At 33.7% G+C, this 21,175-nt stretch overlaps 4 protein-coding genes across 6 annotated transcripts in view; 2 read left to right on the top strand and 2 right to left on the bottom strand.

Annotated features, from left to right (window-relative positions):
• LOC126972495 (uncharacterized) lies at nt 1-10,032 on the bottom strand. 2 transcript variants are annotated; one of them, XM_050819301.1, is made up of 4 exons: nt 9,864-10,032; nt 3,020-3,512; nt 2,202-2,379; nt 1-139 (listed from the first exon to the last, which is right to left on the bottom strand). In XM_050819301.1, the coding sequence occupies exons 2-4, from the start codon at nt 3,510-3,512 to the stop codon at nt 46-48; spliced, it is 765 nt and encodes a 254-aa protein (XP_050675258.1). In that variant the 5' UTR covers nt 9,864-10,032; the 3' UTR covers nt 1-45. The 2 variants fall into 2 exon arrangements, with proteins under 2 accessions (XP_050675258.1, XP_050675259.1); XM_050819302.1 differs by lacking the exon at nt 9,864-10,032 and adding an exon at nt 7,561-9,793.
• Nucleotides 10,033-11,493: 1,461 nt separating this feature from the next.
• On the top strand, nt 11,494-12,627 carry LOC126972512 (transmembrane protein 170A). Its single transcript, XM_050819335.1, has one exon. The coding sequence runs from the start codon at nt 11,856-11,858 to the stop codon at nt 12,252-12,254; it is 399 nt and encodes a 132-aa protein (XP_050675292.1). The 5' UTR covers nt 11,494-11,855; the 3' UTR covers nt 12,255-12,627.
• Nucleotides 12,628-12,729: 102 nt separating this feature from the next.
• On the bottom strand, nt 12,730-16,702 carry LOC126972429 (centrosomal protein of 135 kDa). Its single transcript, XM_050819161.1, has 2 exons — nt 13,522-16,702; nt 12,730-13,148 (listed from the first exon to the last, which is right to left on the bottom strand). Exons 1-2 carry the CDS (start codon nt 16,630-16,632, stop codon nt 13,005-13,007), a joined length of 3,255 nt encoding a protein of 1,084 aa, XP_050675118.1. The 5' UTR covers nt 16,633-16,702; the 3' UTR covers nt 12,730-13,004.
• Nucleotides 16,703-20,587: 3,885 nt separating this feature from the next.
• LOC126972426 (RAB11-binding protein RELCH homolog) overlaps nt 20,588-21,175 on the top strand; it is a 37,704-nt gene continuing 37,116 nt past the window's right edge. Inside the window, exons 1-2 of one of the 2 annotated variants that reach the window (XM_050819151.1) lie at nt 20,588-20,662; nt 20,971-21,087. In XM_050819151.1, coding sequence (XP_050675108.1) covers nt 20,593-20,662; nt 20,971-21,087 — 187 coding nt within the window. In that variant the 5' untranslated portion in view covers nt 20,588-20,592. Of the gene's footprint in view, nt 20,663-20,726; nt 21,088-21,175 lie in introns of those variants that run through there. The other variant, XM_050819150.1, reaches the window with a different exon arrangement.

Below are 21,175 nucleotides of genomic sequence, written 5' to 3' on the forward strand. Positions count from 1 at the left end.
TTTCAAACACATTTTATTCATTAATAATACTTATGGCAATTTACTCTAGCGTTTGCTTCGTCGATTCATTCTCAAATCACGCTCAATCTCGTACTGTCGCATTTCAGACCTGTCGAGAAAGTCTTGCCGGTCCAAATATCTGAAAAAAAAACATATTTAAAACATCGTGTCAGTGCTTTCCAAAGTTAAAAGCTTAGATAATTTATACATCTAGATACAGCCCCTTGCTGTTACTCAAGTTTGCGCGTTTAACATTAAAAAACCCCATTTGTCGTATCACCGCTCTTCGAAAACACTTCCCTTAAAACCTCGCCTAGTATCAGAATACTGGGTCTCGAAATCTCGAGCGATTGCCAATTTCGCGGCGACTTGGAGAGCAAAGCCAAATTGGCTTCGAAGAAACTGGGCGTCATAAATAGAGCATGGCAATACTTCAAGCCGGCCCACATTCTACCGCTCTACAAAGCGCAGGTCCGGCCACATATGGAGTATTGCTGTCATCTCTTGTCTGGCGCACCCCAGCATCAGCTCGATCCATTTGACCGCATGCAACGCAGAGCAACTCGAATTGTCGGGGACCCCGTGCTCTGGGAACGGCTGGATCAATTGGCTCTGCGTAGAGACATCGCTTCATTGTGTGTCTTCTACCGCATTTATCACGGGGAGTGTTCCGAAGAGCTGTTTCACCTGATTGCTGCTGCCGAATTCCACCTTCGCACGACACGCCACAAATTAGGATGTTATCCCCACCATCTGGATGTGTGGTGGTAGTCCACAGTGCGGTTTACAAGGAGCTTTCTTCCATGTACTACAAAGCTGTGTAATGAACTTCCTTGTGTGGTGTTTCCGGGACGATACGACATGGGTACCTTCAATAAAAGCGCGTACACCTTCCTTAAAGGCCGTCAATACTCCTGTGATTCCTCTGGTGTTGCAAAATGTAGGCGGCGGTGATCACTTAACACCAGGTGACCCGTATGCTCGTTTGTCCTCCTTTTCCATAAAAAAATTCAACGCATGACAACAGGCCAGGTTTATTAGTTAAGTGTGCGTGACGACCTACGTCTAATACTCGCGATTTGCACTTTGTTTTAGCGTATATGCCTTGCTGAAAATATAGGTTAACAGTTCACCGGTATAGGTATGAAGTGTTCACAGCTGTCACCATCTAATTAGATGTATTAGTATCTAAGGTTAAGAGTTATCAGCGTGTTAGATCATTTGGGAGGATAAATTATTTATTAATTCTATCATTATAAATAGTGTTTTCTTCAATAGCATTGGGAATTATATTTATTAATTTCTGACCCGACAGACGTTGTTCTGTACATAATGAATAAAATACTGTTTTTTTACGAATTTGTCAATAATAATTAATAGCATCAAGAATTATTTCGTAAAATATGCTCCCTGTTGTTATAATGATATTATTTCACAGCAGAACTGTCAACACCGTGCGTCAATAAATTCTCTCATAGAAAATATGCCCATACAAAACAAATATTGGAAATATAAATAATTATGGGTCCCAAATCGAAAAAAAAACTATCATATCTCTCAAGTTGGGCTAAACTGCACTCCATGAAGTAATCCCCATTAAAATCCGTGCATTAGTTTAGAAGTTCACATTTTTTTATATAAAATATAGCCTAAGTTACTCCTTATTACATCAGCTACTTGCCAATAAAAGTCCCGTCAAAATCAGTTCGCCCATTTCAGAGATTACCCGGAACAAATAGACAGACAGAAATTGTAAAAAATGTTAATTTGGTGCACGGACTAGTAAAAAAATAAGGACTCCGTGTCACCTTAAATAACAGTATAGCACCAAAACAAGCCGATTAACGTGTAAATACATAGCCCCACGCACACACTTATTATTACACACTTATGAGATGTGACAGATCAGTTTGCGTCTCAATAAAATATTTTAAAAATAACATAAAAGTATTTGTGGATATATGATTATTTAAGGGAGAAAAAATTGTGTAACTGGTATTCCCCGTAACTGCACACACACTAGCATAGAGGTGCTTCACTTGCTAATATCACGGCGCGGAGTCCTTTATTTACTAGTCCGTGTTTTGGTGTATGTACCGTATATATATTCATATACATGTAGTAAAAAACGGTTATTTCAATATTACAAACAGACACTCCAATTTTATTTATATGTATAGATAAGATATTGATAAAATTACCCATTCTTTCCTTTATTGTGACTCGTAACTTCCTCTTCAAATCCTTCTTCCTGTTTGTAAGTATTCCAATCCAGCTTTGATTTCTCTAATGTAGAAAGTTTGTTTTTTTTGTTCAATTGTCCGACTAAGTTCGACAGTCCGCCAGAACTACGACCGCTGGGCACAGCTACTTTACTCACTGAAATTGTTTTGAATTGATTGTTACAAATATAATTATATTATAAAAAATAAATAAAAATTTCTTACAAAAAATCTTAAACCAAAAAAACAAAATTTTGATGTTCTTGTTAGTTTCTTATTAAATGTTTAAGATTTTATTTCCAAATTATTATAATATATTAAAAGTTTATTTTGTAAGAACCTCCCCATAGGTGAAGGCTCTTCCAAAGAAGGCCAGTTATCTCTGTCTTGAGCTTTTTTCATTCCGTGTTGGCCGGCGACTTTAGCTATTTTGTCCTCCCATCTAATTTGGGGTCTCCCTCTGGATCGTTTGCCTTTGGGTCCATGAAGTCACCCTTGCTGCCCATCTTTGGTCTTGTAGGCGCGCTATGTGCCCTGCCCATCCATTTTAGTTTATGAGCATAATGCAGAGCATCGGTAGCCTTTGTTAAGTTTTTTATTTTTGTGTATTATACATTAGTACCGCTGATTCATTCGAGGCACTATGAGCAATCCTTAAGTACCGGCGAATACATGTTATTCCTCTCGTATCTATTCCATAAAAAATATTTGAGCACTTTCATACATTTCCTGACATACGCTATCGGGGAAAACTTTAAAGATATTATATTATACATATTTAAGAAATTTATAGTTACCTGAGGGGGGTGCTTCAGCTGTTTTAATTTTATCTTTAATAACATTATTTTCTACTATTATGGTTTCTCCCGCAAACTCAAATATCCTCTTTTCTCTTTCCTTTTCACTATTACTATCTTGCTTTGTTACTTTACTATCTCCTTTTTTATCTCCATCACTTAGTTTAGTACCTCTTACTGGCTCCTCTACTTTGGGCTTCGGTTTGGAATCGGTTCCTTCTAAGAACTTCGCCCACAAATCATCCTCTCGTTTTTTCTCTTCTTCCGGTTTCACTGGTTCTTTGCTGTCTAGTTCATCTTCCGTTGCTTCTTCGACAACACTGCTTGCTTTGATTCTCTTTTGTCCATTCGAATTTGCTATGATTTTACGTTTCTTTGTGTTTTGTTCGTCTTCGTATTGCTTCTCTGTCTCTTCATCTGCCGATTCTTCTTCAGAAACTTGCTCTGGTTCACCCGGTACAAAATCTTCGTCACTTTCACTGCCTGACGACATCTGTAAATTAATTACTGCATAATAAATATATGAATTTACATTAAAATGTTATAAAAGTACCTAGTAATAATCTCATAGGATAAGGAAAATCACAAAATTAGAAAAAAAAACTACTTTTATTATTAGGTATTTAGTATTCTCCATTATACAAATTCATTGTATTAAAGCTGAGAGAAAGGTATTAATAGCCTATTTTAATGCAGCATAACACTCAATTAAAATATTGTATAGGTACCTAGTCTTGGCTTAACTGCCTAAATCGTTTCCCCTTCGTCAATCTTCACAGCTGATAAAAAATATGACGATAGCTTAAGAAAAATTCTCATGTTTATTTTAACTAGTTTTTTGTATGAACATTTTAAATAATCATAATACTTAACATTACGTCGGGATTTTTCACTAAATCGTATCAAACTAATATTATAATAAAGAAGCTTATGAAATTTCTTTTGATAATATTAATTGTACCCCAAGGGATTCTTAATATATTTTGGATAGTCGAAGGGCAGAATTGAGTCTAATGTTTATTATTTAATAATATTGGTTGTTCACGTAGAGAGAACAGGTGAAAATAGACTTTACAAAAAGAAGTGGTGAATAAAACGAAATGGAACTAATTAAATTAAAAATTATTTAACTCCATATTTATAATAATAATAACAGTAAGTATGATATATCTATAAATATAATTTTTTTATGAAAGAGATCGGCAAACGAGCGAACGGGTCGCCTGATGTAAAGTGATCACCGCCGCCCACGTTCTCTTCAACATCAGAGGAATCACAGGACCGTGGCCGGCCTTGTAGATGTCGTATCATCTTGGAAACACCACACATGGACGCTCATTTCACAATGTTTGGTTGTACATGGAAGAAAGTTCCTTAAAAATCGCACTGTGGAAGAACGCCACACATACAGACGGTGGGGACGATATCCTAAGTTGTTGTGTGTCGTGCGAAGGTGGAATTCGGCGGTAGGAATCAGGTCAAACAGCTCTCAGAACAATCCCCGTGATAAATGCGGTAGAAGACACACAATGAAGCGACGTCTCTTCGCAACAAGTGATCTAACCATTCACAGAGTACTGGATCGGCACGGTTTGAATCTGCACGCGGTCAAATGATTCGAATTGATACGGGGGTGCGCCATACCAGATATGACAGCAATACTCCTTATGTGGCCGATAATTGTGCATTAATTAGTCTAGTTGCTAACGACTCTAATTGAACAAGTTTTACAGCTCAGTCTCTTTCAGTTTTCACAGCAAAAAGTTACTATAAAAAGAAGAATACAAGCCCAACAAGCCAGGTAATTATATCAGGACCATAGAGGAGGTCTGTTATCTCTGACTAACCCTCTAGAAGTCATGCTTAATTAAACATATTTTTTTAAAATATAAAGTACTTTAATTTGGTGAAATTAATATTATTTAGTTTCCCATAACTAAATTGATTCTAATGAGGATATAACTTTGACGTAAAAATAAATGATTAATTTAACCAAAAAATTGATGTTAAATTTTGCATGATGCATTTTAATGTAGGTATAACTGGTGCCAATAAAAAACGAAACTAAAATGGAGGCCAGTAACATATAACGTATTGCCGCCATTTTAGATTTGTTTCATTATTGGCATGGGTTATATAGTAGTTGTTAAGCTCACAGTTCCATGGAAAACGGCCATACCAAAACAGCACAGTTAAAAATTTCAGTAATTTCTGTCTAGAGCAAGTATATTTTACCAGTGGGAGGCTCCTTTGCACAAGATGCTAGATTATGAGTATACAGTTGAACAATTGAAACGAAACGTGTGAAGATAGCTCTTGTCTTTTTAATTCAGTTTAATAGTTAAAAGTGGATATTTTATCATTATTATTAGTGTTTTTGTTTTAAATAGTACCTTAAAGTAATACGAATAAATAATTTTTGTGTGTATCTATTCATTTGGACGGATTTTAAAAAAAATTAAGTGAACAATTGTGAGATTTTTTGACGGTGAATCGAAAATACACGTTAAAAGAAGACGCACAACTCGTTTACTACGTTGTAAAGGCATCATACGACTATAAATTTCTTTCTTTCTTAAACTATTTTATTATAATTGTTCAATTCTTAGTGCATAAGTTAATAAATTGTATTTAGTTGGTAAGCCTTTATAAATAAATAAATAAAAAATAAATAAATAAAATGAGTACCACAACGGCGCCTATTTCTGCCGTGAAGTAGTAATGTGTAAGCATTACTATGTTTCGGTCTGAAGGGCGCCGTAACTAGTGAAATACCTGGGCAAATGAGACTTAACATCTTATGTCTCAAGGTGACGAGCTCAGTTGCAGTGCCGCTCAGAATTTTTGGGGTTTTCACAAGAATCCTGAGTGGCACTGCATTGTAATGGGCAGGGCGCATCAATTACCATTAGCTGAACGTCCTGCTCGTCTCGTCCCTTATTTTCATAAAAAAAAAAGTATATAAAGCTGCACTAGCAGGGTCTTACTAGATTTGGCTAGACAAGGGGTCCTATAAACCTACAACCGACTCACAATGTCTTGAACACTGTTTAGTTACTAGCTATGTCACATGATAGATCCATACAATAAATACATGGAATTCTAAGGAGTTTGAACTTAATACTTTAAAAAAAATCCAATGTATGATTCTCACAAATCAATGATGCTACTATGAATAAAAATATAACTACAAAAACCTCCCATATCACATGACATATAACCAAATAGGATAGAGCTTGTTCAGAGGTGTTTCCACTATGAAACAACACAAACAAACAGTGTGTACAACCCACGGACGAGTAAAAAAAGAACTGTTATGCTAGTGGGTGTGCGGTTACAGGGGATACTAGTTACACATTTTTTTCCAATTAAATAATCATATATGGCCACAATTACTTATATAGTATCGTTTTTACACTTTTTCACAACGCACTACGGCATTTTTAAAATATTTTATTGAGACGCAAACTGATATGTCAAAGACGATGACAATTCTCATAATGGCCGCCTATCGGCCTGTAGTAGTGTAAGTGTGTGCGTAGGGTTATGTATTTACACGTTAATCGGCTTGTTTTGGTGCTCCACTGTTATGTAAGTTGACACAGAGTCCTTATTTTTTTTCTAGTCTGTGGTACAACCATGTAACAGTTCTTTAAATGGTTTCTGTGATTTCTCTGTTGTTGCAGGAGAATGGAAGGGCAGGCAGGTGAAAGGATTACATCAGATTCCAAACTTTAGTGGGGGCCTCATTTACACTATTTAACTAGTCAATTAAGGGAAAAGTTCAAATTATGACCATGTACGGCCAATATATTTATAGCAATCCTGCATGTACATAAACATTATAATTTATACAGAAAAATAAGTGACGAACATAATTTTAACACTAGAAATAACTACAAGCTTATAGTGCCCCCTACTAGGCTCTGTAACATAAACAATTCTTTTGCATGCAATGGTATTAACTTTAACAATAAACTACCAAAAAGTGTATCTGAATTATCAATAAATAAATTTAAATCTTTTATTAAACACAGACTAATATCGAAGGCTTATTACATATATGTTTAAACTTTTGTGTATGTATTTAATATGTATTCTATTCTATTCTTCCTACTATGGCTCCTGTGGAGGGTATACCAGTAGTTTGCCAATGTCACATTAAAGTAGCCCACCAAGCATAGAGTTTTTATGTATTGACGTTGACAAGCAATCTTTTTGATTTTATGTCAATAAAATATCTTAGACTTTGAATGTATGTGATGGTGACCACTTAAAATGAGTTGACATACTTGTTTGTCCCCATTTCCATAATAAAAGCAATACTGTTGATGGGATGTTATTAGGTTTTCTCTCCTTATAATATTAGATTGGGATTATTTAATGTGAAACAAACAAACAATTTTAACCATCCATATCTTATTCTTATTAAGAAATTAGCTGTAAGTGGTGTTTTAAATAAAATTAAAAAAAGTTATAATACCTATATATTTATCTAAAAAATACTAAGGCTTTTTCTTATTTCTATTTCTATTCTTAACATTTGCAACTTCATAGAAATTGCTTCCTGTTTTGGTGCGTTTTTGGGCTCTTTCAATGGCTCTTCTGTGTTTTGCAGTCATCTTTGCCTTAAATGATTCTTCACCCATTGCCTTTCGTTTCCTACCATGAGGTAACTCTTCAATGGTAAAGGTACCACTAGCAGCTTTAATCTTTTGTAATTTCATCTCTTTAACAGTTTCAATATCATTTGTTAAATAATCTTCAACATCACTACAGTCATTCTCATCAGTACTATAAAAGGTGCTTATATCTGAATCACTATTTTCATTTTCATTGTTTTCTTTTTCCTCTTGACCCTGAGATATATCCTCTTGAGTATCATCAATACCTTTAAGTTCTTTTGGTATATCAATAGCATCTAGGGGTTTAACATCATCTTCATTGTCAAATTGTAGTCCAACTCTAATCTTAGCAAAGTCTTGAGCTATAATTAATTTGTTGACTTTCAGTGCAGATGTATTAGAGTCATTTTCATTTTGTTCCAATTCAACTATTTCATTAGATTTTTCTTCAGTTTCTTCTGGTGCTGTTTGTTTTGAAGTTTCTTTCACCTCTTCACCACCCTGTTTAGATAAGGGAACTTCAAATCCTTCTGGGGCTACATAGAATGGTAATTTACCTCTCTGCCAATCATTGAGAACCATTTTCGCAACCTGTGCAATGTCGGGTTCACCTTTTTTTAATAATTTTCCAGTACGAGCAGCCATCTTTTCCAGAAATTCAGTGGATGTCTCCCAACCGTCTACTTTATAAGTTTTTATTAAATAGTCTTTACGGACCCTTTTGATTACTTCCTCAATGTAATCTTCAGGATTCTGAACTAGTTCCACTCGAACAACACCTTTTAAAACTTTTTCAGTATCCGTCTCTGCTGATGGATACACAACACCTGGACAATCAATTAAATATATCCTTCTCATCAGCGTAATGTACTGCCATACTTTAGTTTCACCAGCTATAGGAGCAACCTTACAAACTTTTTTAGCTCTTAATGTATTTATAACTGATGATTTACCAACATTAGGATATCCAATGAGGCCAACACTAATTTGTTTTTTGTCAATGTGTAATTTTGCAAATTGTCGCAACAAATTAATAAGCGAACCTTTACCAAATGGATGATTCATAGATGCATGGAAGGCAATTGTAGGATATTCAGAGCTTAAAATAGCAACCCACCTTTGTGTAACCCAATTTGGTACAAGATCAACTTTGTTTAAAATAAATATTAAATGTTTGTGTGGTTTTTCTTCTCTAAGAAATTTCTCTACATAAGGACTTCTTGTTCCCATAGGATCACGGGCATCAAGAACTTGTAATAGTACATCAGATGAATCTATAACTTTATAAAGTTCATTCCAAATTCTTCTGCTCATTCCAGCTCCAAATATCCATTCCCTTTGACCATCTTTTATTCCAGTGTCTTCACGTACCCTATCAATATCTTTATTTTCGTCATATTTCTCAGCACTCTCCTCAACTGCTTTGGACAATGTTTGTAAATCATCAAACTTCAGATTAACTCTCTTCCTCTGTTTCTTTGGCCCAAATGTTTTATCAAAGCCTTCTGTATCTAACAAATGCACACGTGCATTCTTAGCTTTTTCATTTAATAAAGTAATGGGCAGATTTGTTGGTTTCATTACAACCTGATAAGGATTTTTGATGGCAGCACCAAATTCATCCTGAAACTTTTGAAGGGCATTTTGTGATATAACCCTAGAGTTTCCAAACCATTTTTGGTTGGGCTCAACTCTTGCCTGAGTGCCAGATGCTAACCAACCTTGAAATGGAGCTGGTGTAAGGATCTTTCCTGTTTTATCTCTTTTAGCTTTAAAATTCCTATACATCTGCAGCCTCTTTATTGTACCTTTGGTACGTGGTTTACCAACTCCTACAAGTCCTTCAGTCGGGCGCTCTGGATTCATGGAATGGCCCGATTTGTTAAAGCCCTGTTTTCTGGGCGGACCCGTTGCTGATCTCACCTTGCCCATTTTCAAGTTTTTGTTTCTTTAACTCTTTTGATTAATATAAAACGTATATCCTTCAAACACGTGTATAATAATTCACTTATAAAATACACCCGAACAAGTTAGGTTATATCCGACCAACAACATGATCATTATCTGTTATTTGGACACACATTTTTGACATGACTAAAAAATTACTGACTGGTAATTGACTACTGTGACATATTGTGCGAACTTCAAGCAATTGGTCTTTGCGTTTCCAAGGTATAATATAAAAGAGATTTAGATGTTAACAGTTGTATGTTACTTACCCTAGATATCGTTAAGTAATGTTTGACTACCACAAGACGTGGAGAAAAATTCTTCCTTTGCTAACGCAGTCAAATGTTCAAAAGCACAATTTATAAAATGTTTAAACATAAACAATGCCGAATTGAATGTTCAATTTTGTCAATGTCAACTGTCAAGAATAAGAATCAAGATTGAGTGAATTTTTACTTTTTACTTCAATTTTCACTAACTTCAGGCTGTTAAACATAAATATGACATTGACAATGCATTTTACGTTAGGAGGACGGAGGAAGAATGGCTTTAGTTTATAGAGGGGATGTAAACATACATACTAATAATTTAATAATACTTAAAAAGTTCTAATTAAGAAAACGTCACGTCAGTGCCAACGAATTAAAAGGTGTGCACTAGAAGAATATTCATTATAATGAATAATCTAAGTAAGCCTTTTGTAATATTATGTACGTAAAATAAGCCTTATGATTACATTAGGTAAGGTAGAGGACCTTATTGTATGAAATATTATTATGATAAAGTTGGTACCAAGAATTAGCTTCTGCGTTTTAAATAGGTTCTCAACAATCGGTGATGCTTTGGCTTTTTATGATACGATATTTTGCTATGGGGATTTACCCCAAGCTCACTTTATGGCTAAATTATATGCATACAGCACTGCTTACATGTGGCTCTTTAGTGGTAGACAAGAACCGAGCTTTTAATTTGCATTACTAAAGCTTCAGATTTTATCATCATGGAACTTGTAATTATTCCGCCGCGACCACGATTCATGCAATTGGATAGAAATATCAGCAACAAATTAATAAAATATGATATATCGTGACTACCCGTCATAATAATTACAAAAGCTTCAAAGACAAGCATGCTATGTGGTGATGGAATGCATGAGAACAACACGTACTGCGATACTATTGAGATAACTCTAATCATCCCCCCGCTGCATCTGTTTATTTATCAAGAACTAAAGATAGCTGCACTTAGATAAAATACCTGGACACACTAAAATTCGACAAATTAAAGTACCTTAGAATATTGTAACCGAAGCAGATTATAGGCTAGGAGGGCCTGTGAGACCCAACCAGTCGGACAAGAATCCTACTTGCCTCTTTCGCATAGTTGATTTAAGAACCAGATTTAAATCAACAGTATTGGGACAATTGAGTATAGCAAGCAAGCCAAATTTGCACTACCCTGTGCCCTCTTGCGATTCTCTAGGGAAATTTTACAGCTTAGTCGATGTTGACTACGGTTAAGCGCAGCCCCAGATCACAGCAATGTTACTATAGATGTCACATACAGCCCCTTATGTAGAGGCTCCCTATGGGTAGAAAAAACAGTCGCCCATGTTCTGCTGGAGCAACAGAACAGTATAAAAATAACAAGTGAAAAGAGGTGGCAAACTACAGGGCGAAACTCACCACGGGGTTCGGGGAGTCTCCGGAACGTCAAGAAGAGCTCTACCGAGTCGTCCGCAATATGACTTATGCTTTGACGCCCAGTCGTGAAGACCTGTGTCTAAGATAAAATAATAAATGATTGAGAACTTGGGAAGGATGTATGGTCAGTGGTGTATTTGCCTCATGCAAATCGTCAATCTTTAATTTATGAAAAAAAAAAGATGTCAATTTCTAATTTGTAACAAAAGTCAAAACATCAGTGAGATAAAAAGAAAAGAAGAAATATTCGCTTAATGTCTACCTAAAACCCTGGAGTAAATTCTACATGATTCATTGTTAACATTACTTATGTATACGTAAATATTAAAAATGAAAATGAATCGGAAAAAGCGGGATTTTCTTCTGAGTTACGTTGTTTCGATCAAGTGCGAAAGAATGGATTCAAAAAATAATAGTTCACCAATATCATAAAAGTGCTGATGGAACAATAAAAATCTTCTAGGTTCCCAAAACAATAAACATCAAACAATTCGTGTTGCTAGAGGTGTGATAATCGTTCCCGATGCCTCTAAGCCTCAGACTCCGTGATAAAACGTCATGTATGATATGCTGTCTGAATTCAGAGTATCGGAATTCGATTCAATCGTAGATATATTAAGATTGACTCCAATTGATCCCTTAGATACATTTGGTGAAATGTGGTATCCTGTATTTTTGTGGTCCTTGTGCTCTTCCGTTTTTGTACATACTTGTGCAGCTTTAGTAGCATTTGGAACACTAAGAAAACATAAATATGGTAAATTTTTTCCAGTGCTTCTTATAGTGACAGGTGTTATGAGTCCCATTACATCTGGAGTTGCAAGTAGTGCTGCAATTGCATTCATATATCGTGCAGCCAACTTGACTATGCCTCCAATACACGCTATGATATGGGGCATCGGACAAACTCTTTTAGGTGCAGGAATTGGTTTTACAAGAATATTAGCTACCCTATAGAGTTAATAAAATGTCTTTTTTTATGAGCCATACATGTCAATTAAAGTAGATTTAATGAGATCAAGATGAATGGTGCTAAGTTGCATGTTAAGTACACTTTTCATATTATTTTATAAATGAATGTGAGGTTAGCTTTAGTCTGTATGCTTGTATTTTTCTAATACTGGTTAATGTGTGTCACTTTTTATGTAGTTAAGTAGATAATTTTGTATAAATCTGATAATTATTATGTAATATAATATTTTTACTGTGTACAATTGAAAATGTTTGAAATATAAGCTAGAAACAATTAGTAATATCAAAATATCCAATTTTATGGAAAAATAATATAATTGTTTATTTAAAATGTTTAATAAATAGCATTCCATAATAATGTGAGGTTTGATTATATTTTTTGGCATTAAAAACAGAACAGGAGGTAAATTAATACTGCAGGCATGTTACTAAACCATTAATTTGTAACAAAAAAGCTACATTATGGTGCATTTAATGTTATATGTATTCTTTAAAATAATCTATTAAAAACAGGATGGTAATGAAATTTTGTAATAAGTTATAAATACTAAATAAAAATTATTTAATTCATATACTTAACATAAAAATTCATACTAGGAAGAGTTACACTCTAATAATTTATTTATCATTAATGCCATAAACACACTGTGACCCTCAAGCACTGATACAGTACTTACAAGAAGACTCGGGAGTGTTTTGATGGCATTAAATGTGTTAAGTACAAGGTAACAGTAATTATAATGTTCCATATCTGTATTTTGAATATGTTTTGTGGTCACCATGCAGATGTGGACTACATTCTTCATATTCATTGCTATCTTCTTGAATTGGACTTCCTAATAGAAGTGGTAATTCTAATTCTTCTTTTAAGAAGACATTCTGAAAAAATTAATAATGCATTGTAATAATCATTGTATTCTAATATTCATAAAGTGTCATGTTTATAAAAATCTATTTATTAACATTAAACACTAGGACTTACAGGACATAAGCAGAGATACTTAAAAGAAGACATCCATTTACCATAGTCCTGACATATATCCTGACTATCTTCCTCTGCCATTAACCCTTAGATACAAGCCGAGCTGGTGAATTATTAGTACATCCCTGATGTCACCAGGAAATGCATGACTAAGTCTACTTATCCCACAACATTATAATAACAATCACTTTAAAAATTTATGAAACTAACAAAACACATTTGGTGCATGACCAACCCAACAAACAATAAAAGGTTTTTCCTAAATCTCACCTCATTAATATCACTATCAGATTCCTGTATATTAAATCTGTTGACACGGTCTTTTAATGATTTTGTTTCTGATGTTGCATCTTGTAAAGTCAACTTTAGGTCAACTATTTCCCTCCTAGCATTAGATAAAAGATTTTCAGCAGTCAATAGTTTTTCTTTGAGTTCAAGCTTCTCAGCTTCCAATTTTTCCTTAACACTCTTAAGAGCTCTTATCCTACTCTCATAAAGTTTTAGTTCTGAATCACCATTACCAATACCAGACTTGGTTTGATCAGCTTTCATATCATTACACATTGATTTCAAATATTGAACATTCTGTTCGAGCACCAACTTTTCCTCGGTTATTAATTTTACTTCATTTTCTAAAGCATTTATCTTACATGTCATTGAGGCAATCCGAGACGTTTGGCTATCTATAATATTGTCTTTTTCAATCAGTTTTTCTTCTAAACTCTCAATTTTAGAAATGTATGATTGAAGCTGTAATGATTTAGATGCAGTTTCATTTTCAAGTGAATGGTTAGTATTTTCTAAAATATTAGCTTCCACAGATAAACTAGCAAATTGTTCAAGCATGTCTGATCTTTCAGTCTCCTTATGAGATAGTAATTCTTCTATTCTTCTTACTTCTGCAACATAATGCTGAAGCTGTTGTTTCAAACCATCAACTTCTTTTCTGGATTTTTCCAATTCAATCTTTGTTAACCTTAACATTCCATTAGCATCTGCAAGACTATTTTGTAAATGTTTGTTTTCTATTATTGATGTATCAAATTGCTGGTTCAGTTTGAGTATTTCTCCATTTAGGAATGAAATCTGAGATTCATAATCAGATATTTTGTGCTCTGAAATTTTACTCACACTTAGTTTTCTTTTCAGGTGTGCAATTTCAGTATCTAATTTAGTAATTTCAAAAAGCTTTGATTGCAACTTTTGTTCCATAATATTTGCATCTTCTGCTTTCTGATCTAATTCTAGAACTAATTTATCACGAGCTTCATCAATCTTCTTAATATTTTCTACTAAATTTGCTTTATCAGCTCGAAGCATTAATATTTCAGATTGATATTCCTTGCACCGTTTTTCTAAGTTTTCTATACTATCCTTAGCAAGACTCAACTTTTTTTGAATGCTGAATAATGTGTTTTGAGTTTCTGTAGTGCTTCTTTCTGTTTCAAGTTGAACATTTCTGATTTGGTTAGCTACTGTTTTTTCTGTAATAAGTTCACTTTGAAGTTTTTTTATCTGTTCCTTTAATATGATATTTTCTTCTTTATACCTTTCCCTGGATGCTTTTCCAGACCTATTTGTAAGTTTATAAGAACAGTTTTCTTCTTCTAATTGTGCTATTTGGTTTTGCTTAAATACTAAATCTTTTTTTAATTTATCACACTTGTCTAAGGCATCATTATATCTCATGTTATATTCATGTTTTTCTCTTTTCAACGTTTCTATCTCCTTAGACAGTATATCTATCTTTTCTTGTAATCTATTACTTTCCTGTTGGAAGTATTTATTCTTATCCTGATTTCCAATTTCGGTGCTTTTGAATTTACTTAATTGTTGAGTAAGGAAAATATTTTCCTTAGATAATTCTGAATTTTCAATGTTTAAATGATTTATTATGTCTTTATAATTATTATTTTTGTTGTAGTCTTTTCCTTCAGTAACTTTTGATTTCAATTCATCATTTTCTTTTTTCAACATCAAACATCTTTGTTCAGCTTCACAAAGTTTTAAATTCAAGTCTTTGATAAAACTATTTTCTGGTAAAAACTTAGGGCTGTTTCCAACACTTTTATTTTCTAAAAATTTAATGGTTTCATTGAGTTTTTCTTGGATCTGTGTAATATACTTCTCATATTTCTTTCTTTCATCCTCAAACATTTTCTGCAATTCATTTTTTCCTAAACAAATAGGGTTCATTGTTTCATAATTATTTATGAGTTTGTTTTGGTATTCTCTACTAACTTGTGACAATGCATAAATTTTCTCTTGCAGACTCTTGTTAAGCTCTACTAAATCTTTAATTTCATTTTGTAATGATGCCTTTTCATTTAGATCTTTCCAATTAAGTGAGCCAGATTCATTATAAGAGTATTGCTTCTGATTTCTTTCTGATAAGTCTCTTTCTAGCTGAGATTTCTTTAAAAGCAAGGTGTCTATTCTACTTTGTAGGATATTATTTTCATTTAACATATCTGCCAGCCTTTTATTACAATCTTCTTCTACTTTAAGGGCCAAACTATCCATTCTTTGTAACTCTTCTTTTAATTTTTTATTTTTATCAGCAAGGTCAAGAGCTCGTAACATTGCTTCATGTTGCTTTTCAAGGTTACTTTCAAGCTCTTTCTGCAGGGATTCATTGACAGTTTCCAAATCTTTAAGCTGTTTATGCATACTTAAAATTTTGTTTTCTGGTTTGTTGGAATAAAAATCTTTATTGATAGCTGTAAATGGTCTACCACCCTGAAGAAGAATATTGAGTCTAGCTATTTCATTATCTCGATGATCTACAACACTTTTTAAAATCATGATTTCATCATTATATGCATCAATTTTTTCCTGCATAAGTTTAAGAGTCCTAGATATATCTTCTGAATCTTTGTTTTGTGCCAAACCAATACTATTACAAATACAGAGCCTTGGAATTGTACCTGTATCTCCTGCATCTTTTCTCTTGCTTCTATTTCGACTACTCAAAGTTTCAGCACATAAACCTCTTAGGCTCAAATCTCTCAAATCATGCTGTAATTTCAAAATTAAGCTATCCTTTCGAGCAATATCGTCAGTTAGATTCTTTATAGTTCTCTGATTGTCTTTTATAGTCTTTAAATGGTTTTCTTTTAGTTGCATTAGTTCTCTATGAAGCCGATTGTTCTCTTGAATTAAATTGGCATTGTCAGATTTGTACGGTTCTATTTCTAATAATAATGAGTCTCTCTGCAATAGAGTCTCCTTAGATAAAGTCATATAATGCTGTAGACTACGGGTAGTCTGAAGCAAGTCAGCAAGAATATTTTCTACCAATGCTGTAGCTTCTTTAGGTAAAGTGTTATTGTATCCTAAATCCTTAAGCTTTCGTTGTAAGTTCAAATATGCGTCTGCCATCCTTAATTCTTATAGAACATCTTATTTAAAAAAAAACAATTATAGTTTTGATATAACTTTTGTTATAGGGACTTACATTTTTGTTTTAAATCCGTAACATACGGTGTTGGTATGCAGTTCTAAGTACTTACACTTAGACATATTCATGGATTTTGTAATCGTTTTCATAAAATTTTGAATGTAATATTTGTTTGGAAGATTCTATCATCTATTCTCTAAAGTAGGTAAGTAAACAGTTTTCAAACGAACAACAAATGAATACGGATTACGGATTACCAGTTTACCACAGAATAATAATAATCGCATAATACAGAATGACAGGTCAATGACGTTCTATATATATATATGGACATATCATTCGCAGTCTGAATAACGGAACGGCAAAAGTGTGGTCAAAGACAATATAAGCACACTTTTCTGCTTAGAAGTGTGTCAGCTGTGTGTCAATCAACAAGCCTAAGTGTGATATAAAAAGTGCTTAAATAATACATTAACGACTCAAAAAAAAGATGGTGTGATTAATTATAAAAGGTTATTTTATTTATATAAGATTCATATGCAAAAAGCGTAAGTACTTTAATAAAACGAGTATTTTTTCATTAAATATGGTACAATTATTGACAAGTCCTCAGACAAGACCCGCTTGTCAGAATGGGACAGATAAAAGGACACAGTCAGAAATGAAAACTATAGAGTCACTCTTTTTAAACGACTTCAAAAAAGGAGGAGGTTCTCAATTCGTTGGTATGTTTTTTTTTATGTAACTTTCGATTGGGTGAACCGATTTTGATAATTCTTTTTAATTTTATTTGAAAGCTGGTGCTTCCCGTGTGGTCCCATTGCAATTCGGTCCAGTGCTGCCAATGGCAACCATGGGAAAACCATAAAATTCTTAAATTTGCTATAAGTATGTGTGCAACAAATATACGAATAACTCAATATCGACCGATTTCAATAAATCTTCTTTTATTGGAAAGGATATCAAAGGTAGATTGGTGATAGTTTGGTTAGTTCTGCTTATGAGATCCCAGACTAAGTAACGGAACTCTACAATTCTTAAGAGCAAATTAACGATACTAGGCCAAATCTTTCTTATGCTATCCAGATATTTGAGTCACCTACCGTTAAGTTATGGTCAAGTAATTGTCGTAGTAAAATATGATGATCAATGGATCTCATGGAACAAAAAATCAAATTAAGACCTAATGAATATGTCAAAATTAATGTCCAGACACTTGGCCCGAGGGGCCCACAGGAGAATGTACAAAGTACTATCTTCGCGCCTCAATAAGGCTACTGGAAACCCAAGCGCTGGCAGCTATTTCGGTCAACGGATCAGCCTAGCTATCCAACGCGGAAATGCTGCCGGTATTCTTGCTTCCCTGTAATGATAGTTTTCATTTTATGTAGTCATAGTATTGTAAGCATAGTTATAAGATTTATTTTGTTTGAAAAATAAAATATAATGTGAGAAAATATAAATTGAAAAACTTTAAAATTAAATTAATTATCACAAAATGTATAAAATAAGCTTTCACTCTTTTACATTCAGCAGAAATAAAAATCTGGGTTTGAAACACAAAAAACGCGTCATCAAATAGCATCATAAACGCGTCTTTTTTTTGATGATTATCTGATTGCGTTTTAACAAATACACTTTCAGTCATTGCAAATAATAATTACATATATAATTATCATTAAATAATAAAAAACCATCACAAAACGTAATATATCGCTAAACACTAAAATTATATCTAGATCTTTGACGTCACACTGCGCTTCAACCAATAGCATTGCGTTTCGATGTTTTATATTTCGCGGGTATTTATTTAATGCCTCTTTGTTTATTTAATATTTATTATTCAGCAATAATTACAGAACAAAAAAAAAGACGTGTGGCACTCGGGGACTGCCGCGGTAAAGCTATTGCATAGCATTTTTTTTCTCAACGCATGCAATTATAATTATTTATTTATTTTATTTATGCAGTATATTTTTTTCCTTTGTTTTTTTCTTCTTTGACATTAATTCAAGTTACACTTTTTGAGCGTGGTGACCGATAAGAAAACATTTTTTTCTTTTATTAAATAAATGAGAAGTTAATATTGTTCAAAATATTTTTATTATCTTACAATACATGTAGGTTATTCAGGAATATTTATCATTGCAACTATAGGTCTATGGTAACTGAAATAAGAAACATAAGTTTCAGACTTGATATCTTCTAAATATCTGGAAAATACCGCGTCAGTTGTGGTCCCATATTTTGTTGTGGTTTCTTGTTGATCATTATTCATTTTCAAAATCAATATTTTCGAAAGAAAAGTTGTCAACCACTCTGATTTTTTATCAGCGAAGTTGATGTTGAAATCGCTAGTCAAAATAAGTGGAAATTTATTACCATTATTATATTTAGTAAGTATTTTCGACCCTTCTTCAGTGTACTCCAGTTGCTCGAATTATTTTTTGGGTACACTAAGTGATCCAAAAAAGTTAAAATAAACTGTTAAATTTATTTATCGTAGTTTTGTATTTTAACACAAGATGGCACTCGTTTCCCATTGAATGGACCACAACTGTCGACTGACACATTTTCATATTATTAATATTTCAAAAACAACAATGAAAATAAAAAAATAATAATTTTGAGGTTATTTTTGATAAAATTAATTTAAAAAAAAAGCAAGCAGTGAGTAAAATTTAACTTGCAAGATTTGATTTCAGACAGACAACGGGACAGGTGAAACTAAATAAAAATGCTTGTCATAATAATAAAAAATAAAAAACGTAATAAAAAAATATATTAATTAAAAAAATAAGTCGTACCCCAGGCTCGAACCTGGGACCTTCTGCATAAAAAGCATACGTGATCACCGCTGTTCCGCGGCAACTGTAATGACCGTGGCGAAATATCTATATACATCTAGTGCGGGGGTGTTAGGTTATTTTTGTTACGGAATGTCTGGATTCGGTCTCCACGCTCAAGGCCCGCGATAGAAGCTATGCAATAGCTTAAAAAACTTTTTAAGATAAAGTCAATAATAAAAAAATAACATTAGAACTAAATTCAATTCGCCGAATTCCACCTTCGCACGACACGCTACAAGTTAGGATATCATCCTCACCATCTGGATGTGTGGCGGTCCTCCACAGTGCGGTTTTCAAGGAGCTTTCTTCCACGTACTACAAAGCTGTGGAATGAGCTTCCTTGTGCGGTGTTTCAGGGACGATACGACATGGGTACCTTCAAAAAAAGCGCGTACACCTTCCTTAAAGGCCGGCAACGCTCCTGTGATTCCTCTGGTGTTGCAAGAGATTGTGGGCGGCGGTGATCACTTAACAACAGGTGACCCGTACGCTCGTTTGTCCTCCTATTCCATAAAAAAAATCTATACTACAAGCATAGGTATTAGGGGTATGTTCCGTACATATGCACTGCGATCACTGCACAGTGCTATCACTGTAGAAAAATTCGTTCCGTTATGGACTGCCAGTATACTGCCGCAGTACCCTAGGGAAATATATGACGTCATAAATCGCCGCCATATTCTATTGTGAGCACTGGCGTTTTCGAGGTAAGGTACTCGCAGTACTTTGATCACGTGATCTGTCAAAACTACTTGAGTGCCTAAAATATTAATTAAAATATTTTTAATTTAACAGTACTCCAACTAAAGTTTTTTTAATGAAGTAGAAACCTTACACGTACTTGAATGCTGCGTCAAAAAATGAGGCTGGCAGAATACGGGATTGCGTTCCGTTTTAAATAGTAATCTGTATGACTGGCTATAAAGGAACGGCTTCACAGTATACTAAATTGACGTCACACTGTACAGTGGTTTCAGTGCATACTCTAGGTTAAAAACGTTCTAGCCTGTGCGTTATGTGGATACGGAAAAAAATAATCGATACGTGAAAACGTCACTGTCGTTGTCAGTTGTCACACATGCTAATTTCGTAATGAGAAATAATATAACAATACCAATAACAAAGATGAAAGATCAAATCAAAGATCCAGGAAGTTTACAAAGTAAATCAAAATATTTTATAATATAGATTTGTTTTTATTGATTGATTGAACAATATAATAGTTTTACCTCTAAGTTATTGATTTTTATCTTTAATGAAATTTTTCACTGAGGAATAGAAATAGTTTTCAGATGCGTTGTTATTTGTTTTGGTGTAAAAGTAGTTTTAGTTAAAATTTGTTAAAAGAGTACTTAAGTATGAATCCGTACAAAGAATTAGAAGATAACTCCTTTAACACATCACCACACCTTACTTACGCAGAAATTGCCACAAAATTGCTTAAAGATAATTATTTTTTGACGGCGTTAGAATTTCACACTGAGTTAGTAGAAAGTGGAAAAGAACTTCCGCAGTTGAGAGAATTTTTCTCGAATCCCGGGAACTTCGAACAACATGTCTCAAGAGCATCTGAAGTCTCTACAATGTGTAAGTGTATTATGCATATATCTTGTAATAAAATTATAAATCTTTATTTATTTTCAAATATATTCGCTCTAAAATAAAGGCAAGTGAG

The sequence above is a fragment of the Leptidea sinapis genome, chromosome 26, assembly GCF_905404315.1.
Source record: "Leptidea sinapis chromosome 26, ilLepSina1.1, whole genome shotgun sequence".
Lineage (NCBI taxonomy): Eukaryota > Metazoa > Arthropoda > Insecta > Lepidoptera > Pieridae > Leptidea > Leptidea sinapis.